Source organism: Equus przewalskii, chromosome 10, assembly GCF_037783145.1.
Source record: "Equus przewalskii isolate Varuska chromosome 10, EquPr2, whole genome shotgun sequence".
In the NCBI taxonomy this organism is placed as follows: Eukaryota; Metazoa; Chordata; class Mammalia; order Perissodactyla; family Equidae; genus Equus; species Equus przewalskii.
The window spans coordinates 5473839-5492782 of NC_091840.1; the positions used below are offsets into that span (position 1 = coordinate 5473839).

The window sequence follows — 18944 nt, forward strand, 5'->3', positions numbered from 1 at the left end:
GTATAGTATGAAAGTGAAGTGTCTAGTTGCTGGCCTTTTTACTGAGTTAAAAAGTGGAAATGCCAGTTCAGCACCCACTACCCCTAAAAACCATGCTCTAAGGTAGCACTTGGAGGTCGTGGGTACCCCCTTCTCTCATAACCTAACTTATGCCCCATTTTGATGACTTAAGAACAATCTCAGTCCTTTTTCTTACAGATGTTTTAATTTTTGTTTTCATGGCTATGTAACCCACGAGTGCTATCTAGGTGACCTTCCATAATCTCAGGCCAACAGATCTGACCGTCTTCAGATGGTACTGCTTGTGCTCTCAAGAAGCTGAAGTGGTCTGAGTCCTAGTTGCCATACCAGGTTGCTAATCAGTATTGACATATTGTCCTAAAACAGCTTGTACATGTAATCAGAGACTGTCCTTTGCAAAGGAGATGACCAGCATTTCAACAGTATGTCTTCCTGGGAGGGCAGACTCTGCTATGTTTTCTTTGTCTGCATCAAAAGACTCCAGAGGGATGTGGACACATTTCATATCCCACTTGTAGAGCAAAGCTTCAAGTGACCAGTCAGCACTGAAAAAAATAAATTGTTTTTTAAAAGTCATGCTTTTCCTGTTTTGCTTCAGATATATTTTCATTTTATCGTTAAACTAGGCATTGTGTAAAATAGGGCTTAAGTTAACTTTTAATAAAATTGAGAGTAAACCAGGATTATTCAGGCCTACCTTCTGACCTGGTAAGTAGACCATAACTGGACCTTGGGGTTCTTCTGCATCAAAAAGTATACCGTAGTTAAAATGTCTTCAAAGTCTGGAAAGAGAGGAATTCTTAAGACCCCTACTTACATAGCATCTCTGGCCAAATTTACTACTGAAGAGCAAAGAAGTGTTACCTTCTGGTTCAAAGAAGACATCAGATGCAAGAAGGATATCTTGTGGTGGCAGAGCCAGGAGCTCTTGAGACATGTGACCCCACGTTAGTCCTATGATGCGCACCCGTGGCAGGTTATTCATTTGGCAGCTTTGCCGACAGACTTCTAGACAGTGAGGCAGCTCTGAACTGTCTGACAGTATTACTTCAGCACCACATTTTGCAGCCATAATTCCTGGAAGGCTCACTCCCCCTCCAATCTAAGAAGTTAAAAGATGGCATTTGAAAGTGTCTAGAACTGTGAAGAATTGGGGATTTTGGCAGACAGTTCCCCATTTCATTCTTGCATTGATCTTTAAATACAGGACCAACATGTAAGGTATATTCTAGAGCTGGTATCTATAAAACCTGCCCTGATTAAATGCTGCTTTACAACATGTGAAGCTTAGGCTTTAAATTTGTTAGGACAAAAGTTATTTCCTTGATTCTTCTAGTTGGATCAAAGGGCATACAGGGCCCTGTATTGTGCAACTGACATAATGTTGCTTCCAAACTCACTGTCTCAGGCAGTTTCATTACTTAATATGCCCAGGGAAGTAGTTTGGGGACACCTGTTCTGTCATTTCCAGTTCTCTTTGGTCTCTAAGTTAAGGAGCTCCTAATAGGACACCAGGTCTCTAGAATCTCTGGTCAACTTGAGCGGGCACAGCCAGCCATTCAGTTGTTTATACCAACTTAATTGCTTTTATGTGGATAAAGCCTGACAGGTCTGCAACATGGCTTTCTACCGAAGGGGATTTTCCAGTTGGGTCTTGAAGAAAGTGACAAACACTTGTACGTGTAACACCAAAGAATTCTTGGTAAGTGTTAACATTTATATCGATTGAAATACAGGCTTCCCATTTTTCAGTTTGAGAGTGGGCAGGATCCTTGATCTTTTGTGAATGCCTAACAGTTTTACCACTATTCTGGACCAGAAGTATGCCAAACCCCTTCTCCACCCTTCGTTTCATTTACATGGTGGTGTGAAAGTTGAGGTGTTAACCTGCTGATTTGTCTCCAGCCTTTGGGTCTATTAGTATAGTACCATTTCTGCAAATGACGAAAGTGTATTTCTCCAGGCCTTCAGCAGTCTCAAGTCAGGTGGAGTTTGATAAGAAGAGCATGAGATACATTTTTAAACTAATCTCTAGATTTCCAAGAATGGGAAGGGCTAATCTGTGAGGACTGCAGGTGTTACAGCAGAGCCCGGATGACCCTGTTGGGACAATCTGGAAGGACGATCTTAAGTGCTTCTGGGCCGAGATTCCATTAGTCAACAGGCTTCACTTAGAATAGGGGTCAGCAAACTCAAGGGCCAGATAGTGAACATTTTAGTCTTGGTGGGCCACGTATGGTCTCTGCCTATTCTTTTTTTAACACTTTAAAAATGTAGAAAGTGTTCTAGCTTACATGCTTTCCGAGCTAGCCAAAACAACCCTGACTTTAAAATATTTAACAAGCTAATAACAAGCATGTAGACTTAAATCTGAACATAGGATTTCTGGAAACCTCAAAGGCACTTGTACCTCTAAGACAGCCTTGCCTGGCAGAGATCTTCTGTGAAACCACAGGTACTGGGCTAGGACCACAGCACAGGGCCAAACATACATTCCATATTGGAGATGCAGGACCTGAAAAGAATTTTTTTGCATGCCATAAATAACTCATCTGCTGGAAGTTAGAATATTTATTTATACAACAATTACTGAGTGCCCAGCACTGGCATCCATTACAAGGACAGTTCTCTGCTCTCCAGTTCACAAATATGTGGGGATATAAAACTGCAGTACCATGTGGTAAGCACTCCATACCCTCACTGATTCAAGCATTTATCCAGCAACTGACTGGCTTAGTGTCTATTCTAGGCTGAGGGTGTATATATATAGATACATCCTACTGGGAAGAGACAGGCAACATGTAAGTAAATATAGTTTTGGTTGGTGAAAATGTAACAAAACAGAGTAATGGGGGTGTGGGGTGCGAGGGTTCAGTGATCACAAGGTGAGGTGGCTGCCCTAGATAGGGAGAGGGGGTGATTCAGGCAAAGGTCCTGAAGCAGGAACTGAAAGGCCTCTGGCTGGAGCATAGAAAGCACTGGCCACACGGGTATGGGGGCTGGAGGCAGGGCTCAGACCTGCGGGGTCTTGTAGACCACAGGAAGTTTTGCTTTTTTTCTATGTGCAATAAGATAACCGGAGGGTTTTAAGCACAGGCATAACTTGGTATGCTAAGAAACCATGTGGTCTTAGGAAGACATCCTAGAAGAGGTTTGAGTGGAGCTGAACTCAACTCGGAGTTAGGGAGGCAGGCAGCTTACAAAGCCTTTGGAAAAGCAGAATTGTGACACAGCACCGTATTTAGGGAGGCAAGATAACATAGCTCACACCTCTGGAATGAGCCTACCTGAGTTCAAACTCCAGATCTGTAACTGACCAGCTGTGTGACCTCACTCAAGGTCTGTGCTTCGGTTCCTCAACTGCAAAATACCATCTCAGGGTGATGAGGAAGATTCAATGCAAACTACTTAGTACAGTGCCAGGCCAAAAATAAGCATAGTTAGCTATTATTAAACCGCAAAATAGCAAGTCTTTGTTTTCTAGAGCAAAGGGTGACCCTAGTGGGGTGGTAGGAAAGGGGGCTGAAGAGGTAAAAACATCCAAGGTGAATGAACTGAAGGTCTGAACTTAATCAATCCACTCAACAAAAATATTAGTGTCTAGAATATGCTTGGCACTGTTCTCTTAGTGTAGGGGGTACAAGCATGATTAACGAGACAAAAAAGTCTGCTCTGGTGGATTTTACCCAGGAGTACAATTAAGGATTTCTGACAAGGAGTGGGTCAGCAGATTTGGGTGTAAAGAAAAGGGACCTCTACTCTCACAGGGTATATCTTCGCCCCCTAAATTTGGGGAGAACTCCAAATGGGTATTTCAATGTGAAGGCGTTTAGAAACTATCAGAAATGGGTTCCACTCCAGCCGTTAACTTCTGTTTCTCATCTTTAAACTGTTATTACTAATGCCTACCTCAAAGACTGCTGTTAAAGTCGAATGAAACACAGCAACGTGAAAGTGTTCTGAAAAACCGGACGTATATAAAATATAATTATTATTAAGAGTTTGGGGGCAGCCACCAGCTGAAAGAAAAGGTGAGTGCCAACCCAAGAAACTTTATTTGGGCAGTGAGAGTTGGAACCCCTGATCCCAGATAAAGCTGAATTAAGAAGCCCTTCAACAAGATCAAAGAAAACATTAGGTGTCAAAGAATGCCCTTTTCTGGCAAGAAATATTCGATGTGGAGAGGCCTCTCTCCTGGCAGGGTCCCCAAATTTCTTACTGAACGACATTTAATCTGCCAAAGGGCTTCAAACCGAACCTTTTCGCTCCGTGGTGCATCCCAAGGCAGGAAGCCGCGGACCCCTGCACCCCCATTCCTACCCCCCTGGTTGTCAGAACAGCTCCTGCCTGGGGCGCCACCGCAAAGACCAGAGGTGCGCCCGGCGGGTGCCGCTGCACGCACCTGCGGGACGTGGACCTCCAGCACGGCCCCCTCGGCTCCCGGGCCCGGCTCCTCCGAAAACCGAAAGCGCTGGGCCCGGACCACATGTCCTCGAAAGCCACGCTCGCCCAGAGGGGAGTCGGGTGCCGGCGGGAGCAGCGGAGGGCGCCGGGATCCCAGGCTGCGCGCGCGGGGGCCGCCTCCCCGGCGCCACGTGGCCATCCGCGTGCCCCGTCGGGTCGCCACAACCCGACGGCAAGAAGGGGGAAGCACTCCTAGGCCGACGAGGCAGCCGCGCAGCGAAAACCCACCCGAAGGCAAACAGGTGAGACACAGAGACAAGACCGGCCGGAAGCGGGCCACGAGAAGAGGCGCGCTGCCGGAAGTGACGCGCGGCCGGAAGCGGGCGCGGGAGAGGCGGGGCCGCACTGGGCGGGGCCTGAGCCGGCCCGACCTTCCAAACATGGCGGAGGCCCGGGGTGTGTGAGGGCGGACCCCGGAGGCGCCGAGGCCAATGGCTGACCGCGAGAGGCCGGGGGGCGGGGAAGACGGCAGCCGCATGCCCAACCCGAGGCCCGGGAGGTGGCTGGGGAGTGAATTTTCTGGAAGGCGACTTTAAAGCTGCCGGGCCGGAGCGAAGGGCGTTTGGGTGCCGCTGTCGCCGCCAGGGCCGGGGAGGGGGACGCGTTGGTGGCCGGAAGCGAGCTGCGCCGGGGTGGTCGCGGAGCCAGCTGGTGACCCCGCAGGATGAACCACAAGAGCAAGAAGCGAATCCGCGAGGCCAAGCGGAGTGCGCGGCCGGAGCTGAAGGACTCGCTGGACTGGACCCGGCACAACTACTACGAGAGCTTCTCGCTGAACCCGGCGGCCGTGGCGGTGAGCGGGCCGGGCCGGGCCGGGCACGGCGGGCGGGCATCGGGGCCGGGGCCGGGCACGGCGGGCGGGCTTCGGGGCCGGGGCCGGGCACCGCGGGCGGGCATCGGGGCCGGCGCCGGGGCCGGGCATGGGAACGGCGGGCGGGGGTCGGGGCCGGGGCCAGGCACGGCGGTCCCCGGGCGCTGTGGACCTCTCCGGGGCCATGGCCGCCCGCCCCGCCGGCGCTGAGCGCGGCCCCCAGAATTCCGATGGGCTCACCTGCACCCCGCGGAGGTCGGGGTCAAGGGGGCCCGGATTCCAGGGCGGGACTCCTTCCTCCCGGGCAGCTGGAGGCTCACGCCTTCGGCGCCCTCAATAAGAAGGCCTGTCGTCACTTGACCCCTTTGGGCGGCGGGACCCTCGGGGACCCACAAGTGGGAGATGCGAAGCCACCCTCCCTGGTGGGGTGGCGTTGGGTGCGACGTGCCAGCACGCACGCAGGTCCCCCTCCCTCCCGAAGAATCTGGCTCCTTAGGTATGTCATTGCTAATTGGCCCTGGGGGACACCCTTATCTGCCGCTAGACTTTTTTTTTTTTAACTGGATAGGTCTTTTTTTCTGATTTTCTCAGGATAACGTGGAGAGGGCAGACGCGTTACAGCTGTCGGTGGAAGAATTTGTGGAGCGATACGAAAGACCTTACAAGCCCGTGGTTCTGCTGAACGCCCAAGAGGGTTGGTCTGCGCAGGAGAAATGGACTCTCGAGCGCCTCAAAAGGAAATACCGGAACCAGAAGTTCAAGTGCGGTGAGGATAATGACGGCTACTCCGTGAAGATGAAGATGAAGTACTATATCGAGTACATGGAGAGCACTCGAGATGACAGTCCCCTCTACATTTTTGACAGCAGCTACGGTGAACACCCCAAGAGAAGGAAACTTTTGGAAGATTACAAGGTGCCCAAGTTTTTCACTGATGACCTCTTCCAGTACGCGGGGGAGAAGCGCAGGCCCCCTTACAGGTAAAGGACCTGACGGTGAAGCGGTTGCAGTTTCCTCTCCAACAGCATGGGGCAGCCGAGCTCAGTCAGCTCACCTGTTTCCAGCGCAGTGAGTGGTTCTCCCTTGGCTGCACGTGGAACTTAGAAGGCTGCTGATGCCTGCCTGGGTCCTACTGCCAGAGACGGATGTAATTAGTCTGGGCCTCAGGATTTCTGAAAGCTCCCCCCGCTGCTTCACATGTGCAACCAAAGTTGAGCCACTGGTCCATAAGGGAAGTTTTCAGAGTTCAGCAGTAAGCCGTGTCAGTGATTTTTCTTTTTTTTCTCTCAGAGCTTACTCCACGCACAATTCACCCAGCGTTTCTATGTAACAGAATTTGTGTAGTTTCTGAAATAAAGATAACATAATATATTGTATAAAACTGGAAACTTATTTTGTGTTGTTGTGCATAAAGTGAAATTATCCTTCACATCTTGGATGTTTCTATCTTTTAGGTGGTTTGTGATGGGGCCACCACGCTCTGGAACTGGAATTCACATCGACCCTCTGGGAACCAGTGCCTGGAATGCCTTAGTTCAGGGCCACAAGCGCTGGTGCCTGTTCCCTACGAGCACCCCCAGGGAACTCATCAAGGTGACCCGTGAAGAAGGAGGGAACCAGCAGGATGAAGCTATTACCTGGTTTAATATCATTCATCCCCGGACACAGCTTCCAACCTGGCCCCCCGAATTCAAACCCCTGGAAATCTTACAAAAGCCAGGAGAGACTGTCTTTGTACCAGGTATAGATGAACTGAAGGTACATTGTTTGATCTCAGTAATTTGTCGTTTTGGAGCAGAACTGTATAGAGAGGGAAGCAAAGATGTCTGCCTGCTGACTCTGAATGAACTGACCGGTGCCCCCCTCTGACAGTGATCGGTGCTGCATTGGCAAGCGCTTCGGGGCCTGCTGTCCATGTTTCTTGTAGCCCAAATGTGTAGTGACTGTTGATAAATTTTCTGTCTGTAGAGATCCTACTCTCTTTATCCCTTGAGTTACCTAGTGTCTTTGTGTCTGTGCAGTAACTTGTAGAAGCTTCTGTAAATGTGTTTGATACAGTGTAGCACTGGGTGAGTTGAGTGAGGACATAGTGACTTTAAGAGCTGGCCTGTTGGTATAGTGGTTAAGTTCATGTGCTCCACTTCCGTGGCCTGGGGTTTGCAGGTTTGGATCCCGGGCGTGGACCTCGCACTGCTCATCAAGCCTCGCTGTGGCAGCATCCCACATAAAATGGAGGAAGATTGGCACAGATGTTAGCTCAGCGACAATCTTCCTCAAGCAAGAAGAGGTAGATTGCCAACAGATGTTAGCTCAGGGCTAATCTTCCTCACGGGAGGGGAAAGAAAAAGAAAGGAAATAGGGACTTTGAGCCAAGAAGCAGGAAATCCCACACCTGAAAAGTACACTTTGTTTCAATACATTAAGTGTTGGGAGTGAGGATATTGAAGATGGGAGTTCTCTTCCTAGAAGCTGAAGAACTTGCTACCTTTACAGTTTGGGTCACAGCTTTAGGTTAACAGGGGTTGACAAATTTTGCTGTAAAGGGCCAGAGAGTAAATGTTTTAGGCACTGCGTGCCAGACCGTCTGTTGCAACTGCTTGGCTCTGCCTGTGTAGCAGGAAAGCAGCCACAGACAGTCTGCAAACGAACAGGCACAGCTGTGCTCCGATAAAGCTTTACACAGACTGGTCGTTTGTGATTCCTGGATCAGGAGGTGCATTCACCACTCTGGGCCCTGTGTCTCTGAGGGTCTCCCTCGTGGGTAGGAGTCCCCTGTTTTTGAAGTTTATGTTATACAGTGATTGTGTATAGAACCCAACCCCGTTTAACTGTGTATTGTTGGATTTCAGGAGGCTGGTGGCACGTTGTGCTCAATCTTGATACCACCATTGCCATCACCCAGAATTTTGCCAGCAGCACCAACTTTCCTGTTGTATGGCACAAGACGGTAAGAGGGAGACCAAAGTTATCAAGGAAATGGTATAGGTGAGAGATTTTTTTTTCTTGTTTTTGCTTTGTTCCAGTTTCTACCCCAGAGATTTGTACCCCAGTGGAAAGAGTCCACTGGTGCAATAACGTGTGCTGATTTTAGACAGGCTGGGAAAAGCTGGGGCTGCAAAACCCCATCAGTAGGAGGAGAGTGGGTCCAAGGTCAGGGCTAGTTCTCAGCATGCTTGCTGGCCTCGAGGTGACAGGCTAAGACTCTGCATGTTGATCCAAGTCAGTCAGTCACAACATGATCATAATTGGGATTGTTTCTCATTTTCTGTTTTTTTTGTATTTTGTTTTTTTTCTTTTTTCCCCCCCAAAGCTAGCACTAGCACAGGAAGCCATTTTGCTTGGGTTTTATTTTGGTTCCTTCCTTTCCTTACCCAGAAGCATTCCTCCCATTTGAACTTATTACCTTCAGTTCTTGTGAGTGAGGTGACTGCCCTGGAGACTTAGCTCCTCTGTTTATCCACAGAACAGACACAGCACGGGCAGCGGCAGTGCAAGCCACCCCCAGCCACCCCGTGCCACTGTGTCCCAACCCTGACCTGGAGGGACCAGCTCTCGGGGTAAGAGAGGGATTCTGGCTTGTTCAGTGCTCAGCCTCCCTGCTGAGAGGGCCAGCAAGGGTGGTGGCTTTGTTCTCCCCGGACTCTTGGGCCTCTGAGGCCCACTTACTCCATCCCGTAGGCCGCTGCGTGCTGCGATTTGGCATTCTGAAGGCCTTGCCATACAGCAGGTCTCTGTCCCTGGTTACACTGGATGCCAGGTTAGGTTCCTACGGGGAGGGCTGCTGCCTCTGAAAGTCCAGTTCAGTTTGTCTTCGAGTGAGGGGGGACCCTCTCTGTTACTTGACACTTCGTGTTTCTTACAAACCTATTTGTTTCTATTCTTACAAATAGAATTTAACCAAGCCCAACTCCGATTGTGAAGTGCTGTACTGTGGAAGGGAAAGCTTCCCCAAAAATCGGCTAGGAAGGGCTCAGAAAAACAAGGAGGAGAGAGACTTTCTCCCAAGGGGGAAAAACTTAAGACCAACTCAAGGAAATGTGCCTTGCTGTCGACAGCCCGGCTGGCTCGTTGCACAGGTGGCAGTAGACCGCGTAGCTCGTTTTCTTTTCAGAAAAGCCTGAGCAGCCCGTTAGGGCTTTTGTTCCCAGCCTGTGGATTCGTGTGTCCTCACCACCACACAGCGCCCATTCTGAACCAGGCACTTCTGAGAGAGACAGGGCTCAGCTTTGAGTCTGGGTTATTGTGTGTGGCTGTCGTTGCCCCTCCCAGCACTGAGAACAGTGTCTCTTGTCTCTCAGGATCTTGAAGCAAGAGCACCCTGAGTTGGCGGTGCTGGCCGACTCCGTTGACCTGCAGGAATCCACAGGGATCGCCTCGGACAGCTCCAGTGACTCCTCCAGCTCCTCCAGCTCCAGCTCGTCTGACTCTGACTCAGAGGTGAGGCCTTGCTCGTTCTCCAGGCCTCAAGGGCAGGTCACCCCAGAAAAACCAGGTGTGACTCTCCCGCCTCCTCTCCAGGAGGGAGAAAGATGTGAAGGTTTTTCACTTTGTTCCAAGAACTACAACTGCCACCATTCCTGCTGTGTAGGGAATTTTGCCCGTTTTAGAGCTTTACACGTGTATGTGAGTCGTTAGAATAACCCCAGAAGGTAAAAGGAGTACTTGGGGATTTCGTCAAGTCCATGGTCCAGCATCACACAGCTGGCAAACAGCAGGGTTGGAATTCAGACTCAGAGCATTCTGACCTCAAAGTCCATGTTAAGAATTTTCTCTGTGGACTTGTAAGCCTAGAAACTCAGCAAATTCAGTGACTTGCCAAAAGCTAACACAGTATTGGGTAAGAGGGTCCTGTGCCCTTAGCAGATGGGATTTCTGTCTCGTCATTTTGCATCATCTACTGATGTAGTCTTTTCTTGTTGGGGCTGGGGGGTGTGTGCGTTGTGTGAACGGTCAGTGCTGTACTTGCTTGCTTTCCACTCCTCGGGCTCGCTGTTGGTACAGTGGGATTCCATAATGCGGTCTCAGACTGTAAAATATTCTTAGAGGGGGGTCTCTTGATCTCAAACAGATAAGCCTTCCATTAGAGAACACGGGAGGGCCACTGGGCATCTGAGGGGAGATTCCGGTTCTTTGGGGGCCAGAAACAGCTGAGGAGATGGGTATGCAGACTGTCTTACGGAGCTGCTGTCCAGCTGGTTTGCTTCTGGGAGAACGTGGACGCTATTTGCGCTGTCTCCTGAGGTTTGTGTAATGAAGAAGTGGGCTGCATCCAGTTGAATTCCTGTTTTCTCCTCCCGTATCCAGGGTGAGTCCGGGTCTGAAGGTGACGGGATGATGCACCGCAGAAAGAAGAGGAGGACGTGCAGCATGGTGGGCAATGGGGACACCACCTCCCAGGACGACTGTGTGAGCAAAGAGCGCAGCTCCTCCAGGTGACCGAGCGTGCTGTTGTCTGGGTAGAAGGACATGCCCGCAGCAAGCGGCAGGGCCCGGGGAGGGCAGCCCGTCGGATCTGCAGACAGGGGAGGGCCGGCGAAAGCCAGAGAATGAGGACACTCTTGGAATATGAGTCCATTCACTCAGCATTTGCTACAGTAGCTTTTTTCTTTGCTACCAGTGCAAATTAACATGGCTTGTTTTATGCATAAAGGCAAGAATCTATGTGGATGGTGCCAAGGAAACCCTTTACATTATTTAATAAAAATTAAACCTATTTTATATCTTGAGATTTTTTTCCTTTGACAATACCAGAACTTCCCTTGTTACTCTTCTTGTCGTGGTCTTAGGGGAAAGTAGGGACTCCACTGCTCTGTCTGTCTCCTCCTTGGGGAAGTGTTAGTTACAGCGGGAAAGGAGAAAAAGACTAGAGAAGTTCCCCGGTATCTTCTGCAGAGCCTGAGACGTGGCCTCCTGCTTTTTCTCCCAGTCTGCATTGCCAGCTTTGAGTGCTGGCACCAGGCCAGACAGCTGCAGGGAACTCAGATTTTTTTTTATAAAACCTTAATCATGTCTCCAGTGTTTTGTTTGTTTGTTTTATGAAACCAGATTGGATCTAAATAAATTAAAACATAAAAATCAAAAAGGTAACCTCTTTGCAAGCAGCTGCCCGAGTGCTGGGCACATAACAGACTCCCACTGAAGTCTGGTCACTCTGCAGGCGTCCAGGCTCTTTAAATCCCAGAGCCTTGTTTTCCAGGTGCTAGTTGAAGTGTCTTTGTCCATAGCATCAAAAGGTGAGATTTCGGGAAGATAGTAAAATACTGAAGCTTGTAGGATTCTCAGTGTCTGAAGTCCTTGACCACTGCCGGTGACATTCCTGTTATGTTCTTTGTCTCTCTGAGCAGCTGAGTGTTGTCTTAGATGTGCTGTGAAAGTTTAGGACCCACCTTCCTTTCTGTCGTCTTTTCCTCATTCTCTTTGGTCTCGCTGGAAGTCCATGGGGAAATTCAGATGTCTTATTCAAGTGAATTTCTCAGACTAGAATGTGCATTTCTCAACCCGAGTTGTCCTTTTCACAGCCGTACTCAGATTTCTTTTCTTGCCTTTTTAAGTTGTTTCTACTGTTGTAGACTTACGTCTGCACTTCCGTTGTGACTTCGTAATTTGTAAGAAAAATTTTTAGAGGAAGCTCTGCCATTATTTCAACATGGGGATCCTGGGGGTTCTGCTTTTACCGTTTCCTTCCAGCTCTGTACCCAGCTGTGCTGTCTACATGCTGATTACAGGCAGTTGTGCTTTCCTTGGCAGGATTAGGGACACCTGTGGAGGCCGTGCTCACCCCTGAGCAGATAAAGAGACTCTCCCGAGGTGGCTCCCGTGTAAGCTGTCCCTGGCCATCCAACTCAGTTTTCACGTCTTCTGCTCCTACCTTCTCCTTTGTCTTCTTTGAATTTGGATAATCCTTCTTTGGTCTAAGCTTCTGTCTTCGGTCAAATGCTGTTTTTACTGCTCACTAAGAATAGATTCTCAAGAAGTTCAAAAACTCGGCAAGCTCAGTGAAACACTGAAGGCTGATGTGATGTTGGCTAAGAAGGTTCTGTGCTGTCTCCTTTAAAACCAAGCTGGTCAACCCCGAGGCCGAGGGTTATGACCCTTTGAATGTCTGGTTGCGTCTGTTCCCTCCCTGATGTTGCTGAGGAGCTTCTGCTGTCCGCAGAGCCGGCTGCACACAAGCAGAGATGCTGCAAGTGGTGAGTGGACTTTGATTTGGGTGTGAACCAATGACGTGTAAGAAGTACTGTGAGTACGCTCCCTTCCTGGATGTCACTGTTTGTCTAAAAATGTGTTGAGTACAGCAACGCAGCCAGCGTGCCCAGCACCGCTCCCCACTGCCTAGTACCTTTTCTCCGTGCTCAGAGAGGCTGTTAAATTGCAGGGTGTTTGTGTGTGGTGTATTTGGGGGAGCGATGACACATCGGGTTTTTTTGCTTATGAACAGAGTGGGAACGGTGTTCACTGTGTTCTTATCACAGAACTTAAACTATAAATAGGGCCAGTTCCAACAGATTTGTCCCATTCTCTCCCAGCATGTGGTCTCTAAGTCAGAAGCTCCCATTCTGGAGGTGACTTCATGATGAGCGTCCCCATTTGTTTGACCTGCAGGTGTTAGGTGGGTGGCTTGTGCTACACACCAGGAATAAGTTCAGAGACGGTGCTTCTAGTCTTCAGGATCTGTTTAGGCTTCTCAGTAACTCTGGTATGAATACTTGGGGATTGACCAGCAGGTTCCATCTCATGCCCTCTTGATTCACCTGCTTGCCTTAATCTGTCCCTAAATTCAACTAAATTTAAGTAAAAATAAGAAGGGGACTGTCAAGGACATGCCCAGTGAAAAGCACTGTCCTGGGCTGGAATGTAGGTAAGGGCATAGGCAGCCAGAGGGGAGAAGGAGCTCTCCCTGTAGTTGCCCAGAGGAGAGAGTGTGGAATACTGGAATTGCATGGTGTTGCCTCTCAAAATCCCCCTAGAAATGAGTATAATTGGGAATCCAGGTCTCTCCTTGCCAAATGTTACATTTTTAACAGACTGGTTATCATTTCCTGACGCTGGATCCGTCATGTGGCTTTACTGTAGGAGGATGGTCCCCTATTTTGTCTTAGTCCAGTTTTCTTCAGCCTAAAATACCAACCCAAATATGTGGCTGGGTTGGATGGAGAACTGGCCATCTTCCTGGGCGTCCGCGTGCATCACTCTGCCTGCCGCATGGCGCGGCTCTCCCACTCCTTCCCAGGCCACAGGGCTCGGGTTTCAGGGTGGGCCCACTGTGTGTTTGAGTGGGAGTAAAGTCAAACCTTGAAGGTGTAGTCTCTTTGTATTAATGTCTGAATGGTGTTCCTCCTTCTCTTTTTTAAAAATTTTTCTTGCCATCTTCAAAATGCTTTTTTCTTTTCCCCAGTATTGCTTCCTGGCTGCCACACTCACCTTCCTCTCAAATCCATACCAACTGCTCCTTTCTAAAACCAAAGGCAAAAGGCTGTTTGCCGCCAGGGGGCGTGGTGGGACGCGTTTCCAGGGGCTGGGATGGTGGAGCGGAAATTTGAATTTGAGAGATTAGCCACCCAGTTTTCTTCCCCAGGTACCCAAGGTGATCTTGTGTGATAAACAGTATCCAGAAAGAAGGGATCCAGCCTGTCCAACAGGCCTGCGGTCACCTCTCCTCAAAGGGTCTGGGTAGCACAGATCACATGCTGCTGTTGGCTCTTGCCAACCCATGATGACTGTGGAACACTCTTTATTTGCTTTAGCCAGGCCAGAGATTCAACAGCCCCCCTTTCACTGTTGCTGTCGGCCAGCCAGGCGCACCACTGTGTTAGCAGAGCAGGGATGAGGTGGGGAAGCCACGGGAAGGGAGTGGTGGTGGCTGGGTGATCAGGATAAGGTAGGAAGTGGGCAGCAAGGGCTCCATCTGTTCTAAAGTTAACCCTTCTACCCTCCGAGCATGAGCTACTCCTTTGAGTGGCATCAGCAATAGTAAGGGGAAGGATACAACATTAAACTGTTTTTAGGGACTATTTTCCAAGATGACACTAGTCTTCAGATCAATGGGCTGTCTTGAAAGAAGGGATGTTACACTAGTCACTACTGATGGGGAGGAGCAGGGTGGGCGAGACAAGAGTGGAGGACCAGGACAGCCAGGACAGGAGGAGAGTTCTGGGTCTCTGGGAATCCAGGGCTGCACACAGGGGCCTCTGGGCTCAGTAGTAGCACTGTGATGTTTACCGTGACACCTTTGAAGGGAGAGCCACCAAAAACAAGGACATTATTCACATTTCGCTTGTGCTTGCAGATGCCCATTTATTAATCATTCAAGCATTCTGCAAATGTTTGAGTGCCAGGCACTGTTCTAGGTGCTGGTGAGCCAGCAATGACAAGCCCAGGTCCTTGACCTCGTGAGCTTAATGGACAGTGAATGTGCTGTTGTTCACAAGGGCCGCTGGTCAGCGTAAGTAGAGCTGTGCACATCTGTTTCTACAACCAGAAAAGCAAGTTTAGCCCTTACTAAACGCAAGTTATGAGATCTTCATAAGAGAACATAATTATCATTATAGCTGTATTCTTAACTTAGGATGTGGCTTCTTTGCAAGTTAGCTAAAGGTATTTAAACTAAGGATAGCAAGAAAGTTGCTGGTGCAAGTGCTTTACAAATTTATTCAAGGTTCAGCCTTGATGTGACTTAGGACTTTAGACGAGAGTGTGGGATGGAACAGGAATTGTGCAGTAAACGTAGAAAGTGTTCTCTAGGAGGTAGATGTCTAAGCACGCAGCTTAGGTTCGCGGGATAGTGTAGCATTTCCACAAATAAGTTGTTTGTCATGTGTGTTCTGAACACTGCTGATGGTGCCATGTGGAGTCTGGTTTCTCCCTACAACCCCGTTCCCTGGCTTCTGTCAAGATGTGACATTGTGTGCAGTAAAACCAGATGAACTGTGTGCCCTAGGGTAGTGGCTCTCAACTTTATCTCATTGTTGGTTAAAAAACTGGAAACATCTAGCCCCCACTGCATCTCCCAGGAGGATTGGCCCCGGCCTGCTGTCTCCGAGGTGACCGGACACCACAGAAGAACTGGGACTGTCTGCTGAGTGCCTCGTGCCTCCTGCAGTTGTCAAATGGAACTCTGAGCAGCCTCCTCCTTCTGCTCCCGTCTCCGTGGGGTCCGCCACAAAATGCCTGTGGGTCTGCCATTTGATTGGTATTTTTAACTTTCACTTGGATGAAACTTGTTCATCATTTTAAATAAAGCAACTTGATTTGGAGTTGGGTTTTTTGCATTGTTTTGTCCTCGTTTCTTTTCACTGTAACTGAGTTTGCCTGCACAATAGGACATCTTAAATCTCTACTTTAAAACGGTGGGGATGGGGCTGCCCTGTGGCCCAGCTGTTGAGTTCGCGTGCTCTGCTTCAGCGGCCCAGGGTTTCGCCGATTCGGATCCTGGGCGTGGACTTGGCACCGCTCATCAAGCCATGCTGAGGCAGTGTGCTATATGCCACAACCAGAAGGACCCACAACTAAAATACACAACTATGTACCGGGGGGCTTTGGGGAGAAAAATAAAATCTTTAAAATAATTAAGGTTGGGTTGAGAGTGGTTGAGAAATAATGTTTTTGGTTACAGCATATTTATCTCAAACATACACTATTCAGCAACTGAGCCCTGAAAGGATCTGGAGAAACAAAAACAGTAGACTTCCCTTCCCTCATCCCACCCTCCCATACATTCCAGAATTATGCAGAGAAGAAAGTCAGGAGGGGAAAGAGTTGACTCAGGGTACCTGGAGCTGAGTTCCAGAAACTGGTCTTCGGCGGGCAGTCTCCTTACCAAGAGGCATGTGTTGAAGGCTGCTGGCTCTCAGCCCAGAGGGGCATTCACTGGCCAGGAACTGGAAACGGCCTCTGCGAGATTGCATGGAGGGGGCCCTGAGGAACAGAAGCAGCCTTTGACATGTCTGTGGAGCAGGTTGCTGTGGGTTTTCATCATCTCACAGCAGCCAGCCACACTTCATGTGAGCCTTCCTGCGTTGACTTGGCCCTCAGCATTCCCAGACTAGCACTTCTGTTTCTGAGATGCTCTAAGATGACCTTCTGTGCAGGGCTAAAATGATGCTGAAAGATCTAAGAGCACCTGAGTAAGGGGTATTTCAAACCGGTTTTCAAAAGGAGCCTACGCCCAAAGCTTCAGGCCTGGCCGGGGCAGGGAAGATTGGCCCTCCTCGGGCCCCAGAGGTCGTGGCTCCTGTCCCCACACGTCTGAGTCACCCGCAGCGGCCAAAGGATGGCGGGGGCGGGGCCGGGGCGTGGCGACGGCGGGGGCTCCGCCCTGGGGCGGGCGCGGGCGGGGCGCGGCGGCCTCCTCGGGGTCCCCGCGGGCTGGCACTCGGGCGGCCGCGGCGCGATGGAGGCGCCGGCCGAGCTGCTGGCCGCGCTGCCCGCGCTGGCCACCGCGCTGGCGCTGCTGCTCGCCTGGCTCCTGGTGCGGCGCGGGGCGGCCGCGAGCCCGGAGCCCACCGGCGCGCCCCCAGAGCCCGCGCCCCCGGAGCCCGCGCCCCCGGAGCCCGCGCCCCCGGCCGAGACCGGCGGGACCCCCGCGCCGCCCGGGCCCTGCGCCCCCGAGCTGGCGGCCGCGCCCGAGCGGCCGGGGGAGCCCAACGGACAGGGGGAGCCCGCGGGGCCGGCGGAGGCGGAGGAGCAGGCGGCGGAGGCGAGGCAGGTACGGACCCGGCCCTCCCGGGCGCCCCTCCCCACCCCGGGCTTGGTTTCATCGCGGCTCCGGCCGCCGCCCTTCCTCCCCGCGCGGGGACGGGAACCGGGTCCCCAGCCTCGGGCAGGGCCGCCCCGAGGGAGGGCAGAGCCCGCGGCCGGCAGAAAAGGAGGCCCCCGCGAGCAAACTCACCATCCTCCCTGGAGAGTGTCGCCGAGAGCGAGCGTGTCCGAGTTGTTTCCTTGTTTTGCTTGCTTTCCGCGTCTCGGCTCCCTCCTCCCCGGCCCAGGGCGACGCCCCGCAGCAGCTTCACCCCCAGGGTGCACACCCACCCCTCACCCCTCCCGCCCACGGGTTCCCAAATCCACGTGCATGTGGCTTATTTCAAGGCCTGCAATGAGAGTTGTCTTGATAGTGAAAAAAAAAATACTTAAAGAAAAAAAAAAAGCTGCCCTTTTCTTTTTAGACCGATTTGAAATCCAGACTTCAGAGTCAGTGATGTCGCGTTGTGTGAAGCCCATAGGGTGGGACTGAAAGAAAAGGCACCGGACATTGCCATCATTTTTATTGTCGTTTTCACACTGCACATGTGCGTTGGCACATCTCCCCTGGGGTTGCAGATAAGCCTGGCCAGCCAGGATGGAGTGAAGATGCAGAATAAAGCCTCCTGCAGGGTGGGGGAGCGCCCCCAAACCAGCTCTCCTTCTTCTGCCCCCAGCCCACTCTGGCCTGCTCCATCAGCTCTGTCCTGACCTCTCTGTCTAGCTTCAGGACACCCAGAGCTGTCTGATAGCTCACGTGTGCTCATCTGATAGCCCCATAGACTTTTTCCCATCATCTCTTTTTAGATTGCAAACCTGCTTGCCAGGCGTGAAAGCCCACGTTCCGCGGATTTCAGCACCCTTGGTGGCTCCAGGCCACCGCTGAGGGTCCCAGTCTGATTGTAATGCCTTGTTCTTATTCCTGAGCTCCTTTTCTTGGAAGGGAGGCTGGCTGGGATGGTAGGAACCATGAGCAAGCTGCTTTGGTGCGTTGTCAGCGTGTCTGCAGTGCCCGCTCTATCTTTTGCTGGACATAGTGGTTTTGCGCTGGAGAGAACCCTTGGGAGCGTGGGGGGCAGCAAGGCTGGGCGGAGGCCTTTCTCTTCGCTCAGTGTGCCAGACCCCCTCTGAGCAGGTGCTTTGCTTGACAAGTGGGTAACTAATTGCCTTATTAGAGTGGATTCCAACCAGCCTGGGAAGGGCTGTCTGTTCGTCCCAGGGAGGACAGGGGCTCTGGTTTAATGGGAACTAGCACTCTCGGCGGGGGAGCGGAGGCCCCGTTGTTCTTGCTAACCTCACCCGCGGCAGTGGCAGGTGGGGCTTGGACGGATGCTGCTGTCTTAGGTTTGCTCCCATATTTGGGATTCCTGCCCGTGCTCATGGCGTCTTGGGAACGGAAGTGTGTGGACTGTTCTCAGGCTGCCACTTGCTCTCAGTCAGCCCTGCTCCTGCAGTTCACACAGCCGCCCCTTTCACCCAGCGGCAGGTTCTAGACTGAAGTTTAAAATGCCCTTTAGTGGCTGTCAATCATATCTTGATCCTCTGGGTTACAGCATTTCTGAAAGAACTTTCTACAAGGCCTTTGGGCTCTCGGCAATATAGTATCTTAACGTAGTGGGTTTCGTGCCGTTGTTTAAATAGCAGCCCTCAAACGGTTTCCTCCATCTGGGAGAATTCACGTCCTGTGGGGGTGAGTGGGTGCTTTGAAGGAAAAGGTACATTACAGGGGTTCACATACCAGCACAGACTCGGAAGCTCCCGCCGCTGGTGCCGCTGCCAGAGAGGATGACTCTGTGAGAGTAGAGGCTTGTGTTGTCCTCCCTCCATGGGACCCTGCCCTGAGGGAATCCACTCAACTGGAGGATTTAAACTCACAGTTAAATCAGTTTCCTCACTCGGGGGTCTTGCCCTC

At 51.1% G+C, this 18944-nt stretch overlaps 3 protein-coding genes across 22 annotated transcripts in view; 2 read left to right on the forward strand and 1 right to left on the reverse strand.

The window, feature by feature from the left end:
- Nucleotides 1-183: 183 nt before the first annotated feature.
- On the reverse strand, nucleotides 184-17569 carry METTL23 (methyltransferase 23, arginine). Of its 10 annotated transcripts, none has more exons than XM_070559909.1 (7): nucleotides 17184-17569; nucleotides 16066-16210; nucleotides 6351-6643; nucleotides 2432-2536; nucleotides 886-1123; nucleotides 719-803; nucleotides 184-566 (listed from the first exon to the last, which is right to left on the reverse strand). In XM_070559909.1, exons 4-7 carry the CDS (start codon nucleotides 2513-2515, stop codon nucleotides 401-403), a joined length of 573 nt encoding a protein of 190 aa, XP_070416010.1. In that variant the 5' UTR covers nucleotides 2516-2536; nucleotides 6351-6643; nucleotides 16066-16210; nucleotides 17184-17569; the 3' UTR covers nucleotides 184-400. The 10 variants fall into 10 exon arrangements, with proteins under 10 accessions (XP_070416010.1, XP_070416012.1, XP_070416014.1 ...); XM_070559911.1 differs by lacking the exon at nucleotides 17184-17569 and adding an exon at nucleotides 16416-16537; XM_070559913.1 differs by lacking the exon at nucleotides 2432-2536.
- Nucleotides 4727-15549, forward strand: JMJD6 (jumonji domain containing 6, arginine demethylase and lysine hydroxylase). 8 transcript variants are annotated; one of them, XR_011522880.1, is made up of 8 exons: nucleotides 4727-5278; nucleotides 5888-6276; nucleotides 6751-7037; nucleotides 8146-8281; nucleotides 8760-8853; nucleotides 9595-9733; nucleotides 10601-10728; nucleotides 12044-15549. XR_011522880.1 is itself a non-coding variant. In XM_070559904.1 (8 exons), the coding sequence occupies exons 1-8, from the start codon at nucleotides 5150-5152 to the stop codon at nucleotides 12078-12080; spliced, it is 1296 nt and encodes a 431-aa protein (XP_070416005.1). In that variant the 5' UTR covers nucleotides 4727-5149; the 3' UTR covers nucleotides 12081-15549. The 8 variants fall into 8 exon arrangements, 4 of the variants coding, with proteins under 4 accessions (XP_070416005.1, XP_070416008.1, XP_070416007.1 ...); XR_011522882.1 differs by having other exon boundaries at nucleotides 8765-8853; XM_070559904.1 differs by having other exon boundaries at nucleotides 8146-8243; nucleotides 8765-8853.
- MXRA7 (matrix remodeling associated 7) overlaps nucleotides 16551-18944 on the forward strand; it is a 28731-nt gene continuing 26337 nt past the window's right edge. For all 4 annotated transcript variants that reach the window (XM_070559916.1, XM_070559918.1, XM_070559917.1 and 1 more), the window contains exon 1: nucleotides 16551-17000. In XM_070559916.1, the coding sequence (XP_070416017.1) occupies nucleotides 16566-17000 (435 nt within the window). In that variant the 5' untranslated portion in view covers nucleotides 16551-16565. The remainder of the gene's footprint in view (nucleotides 17001-18944) is intronic.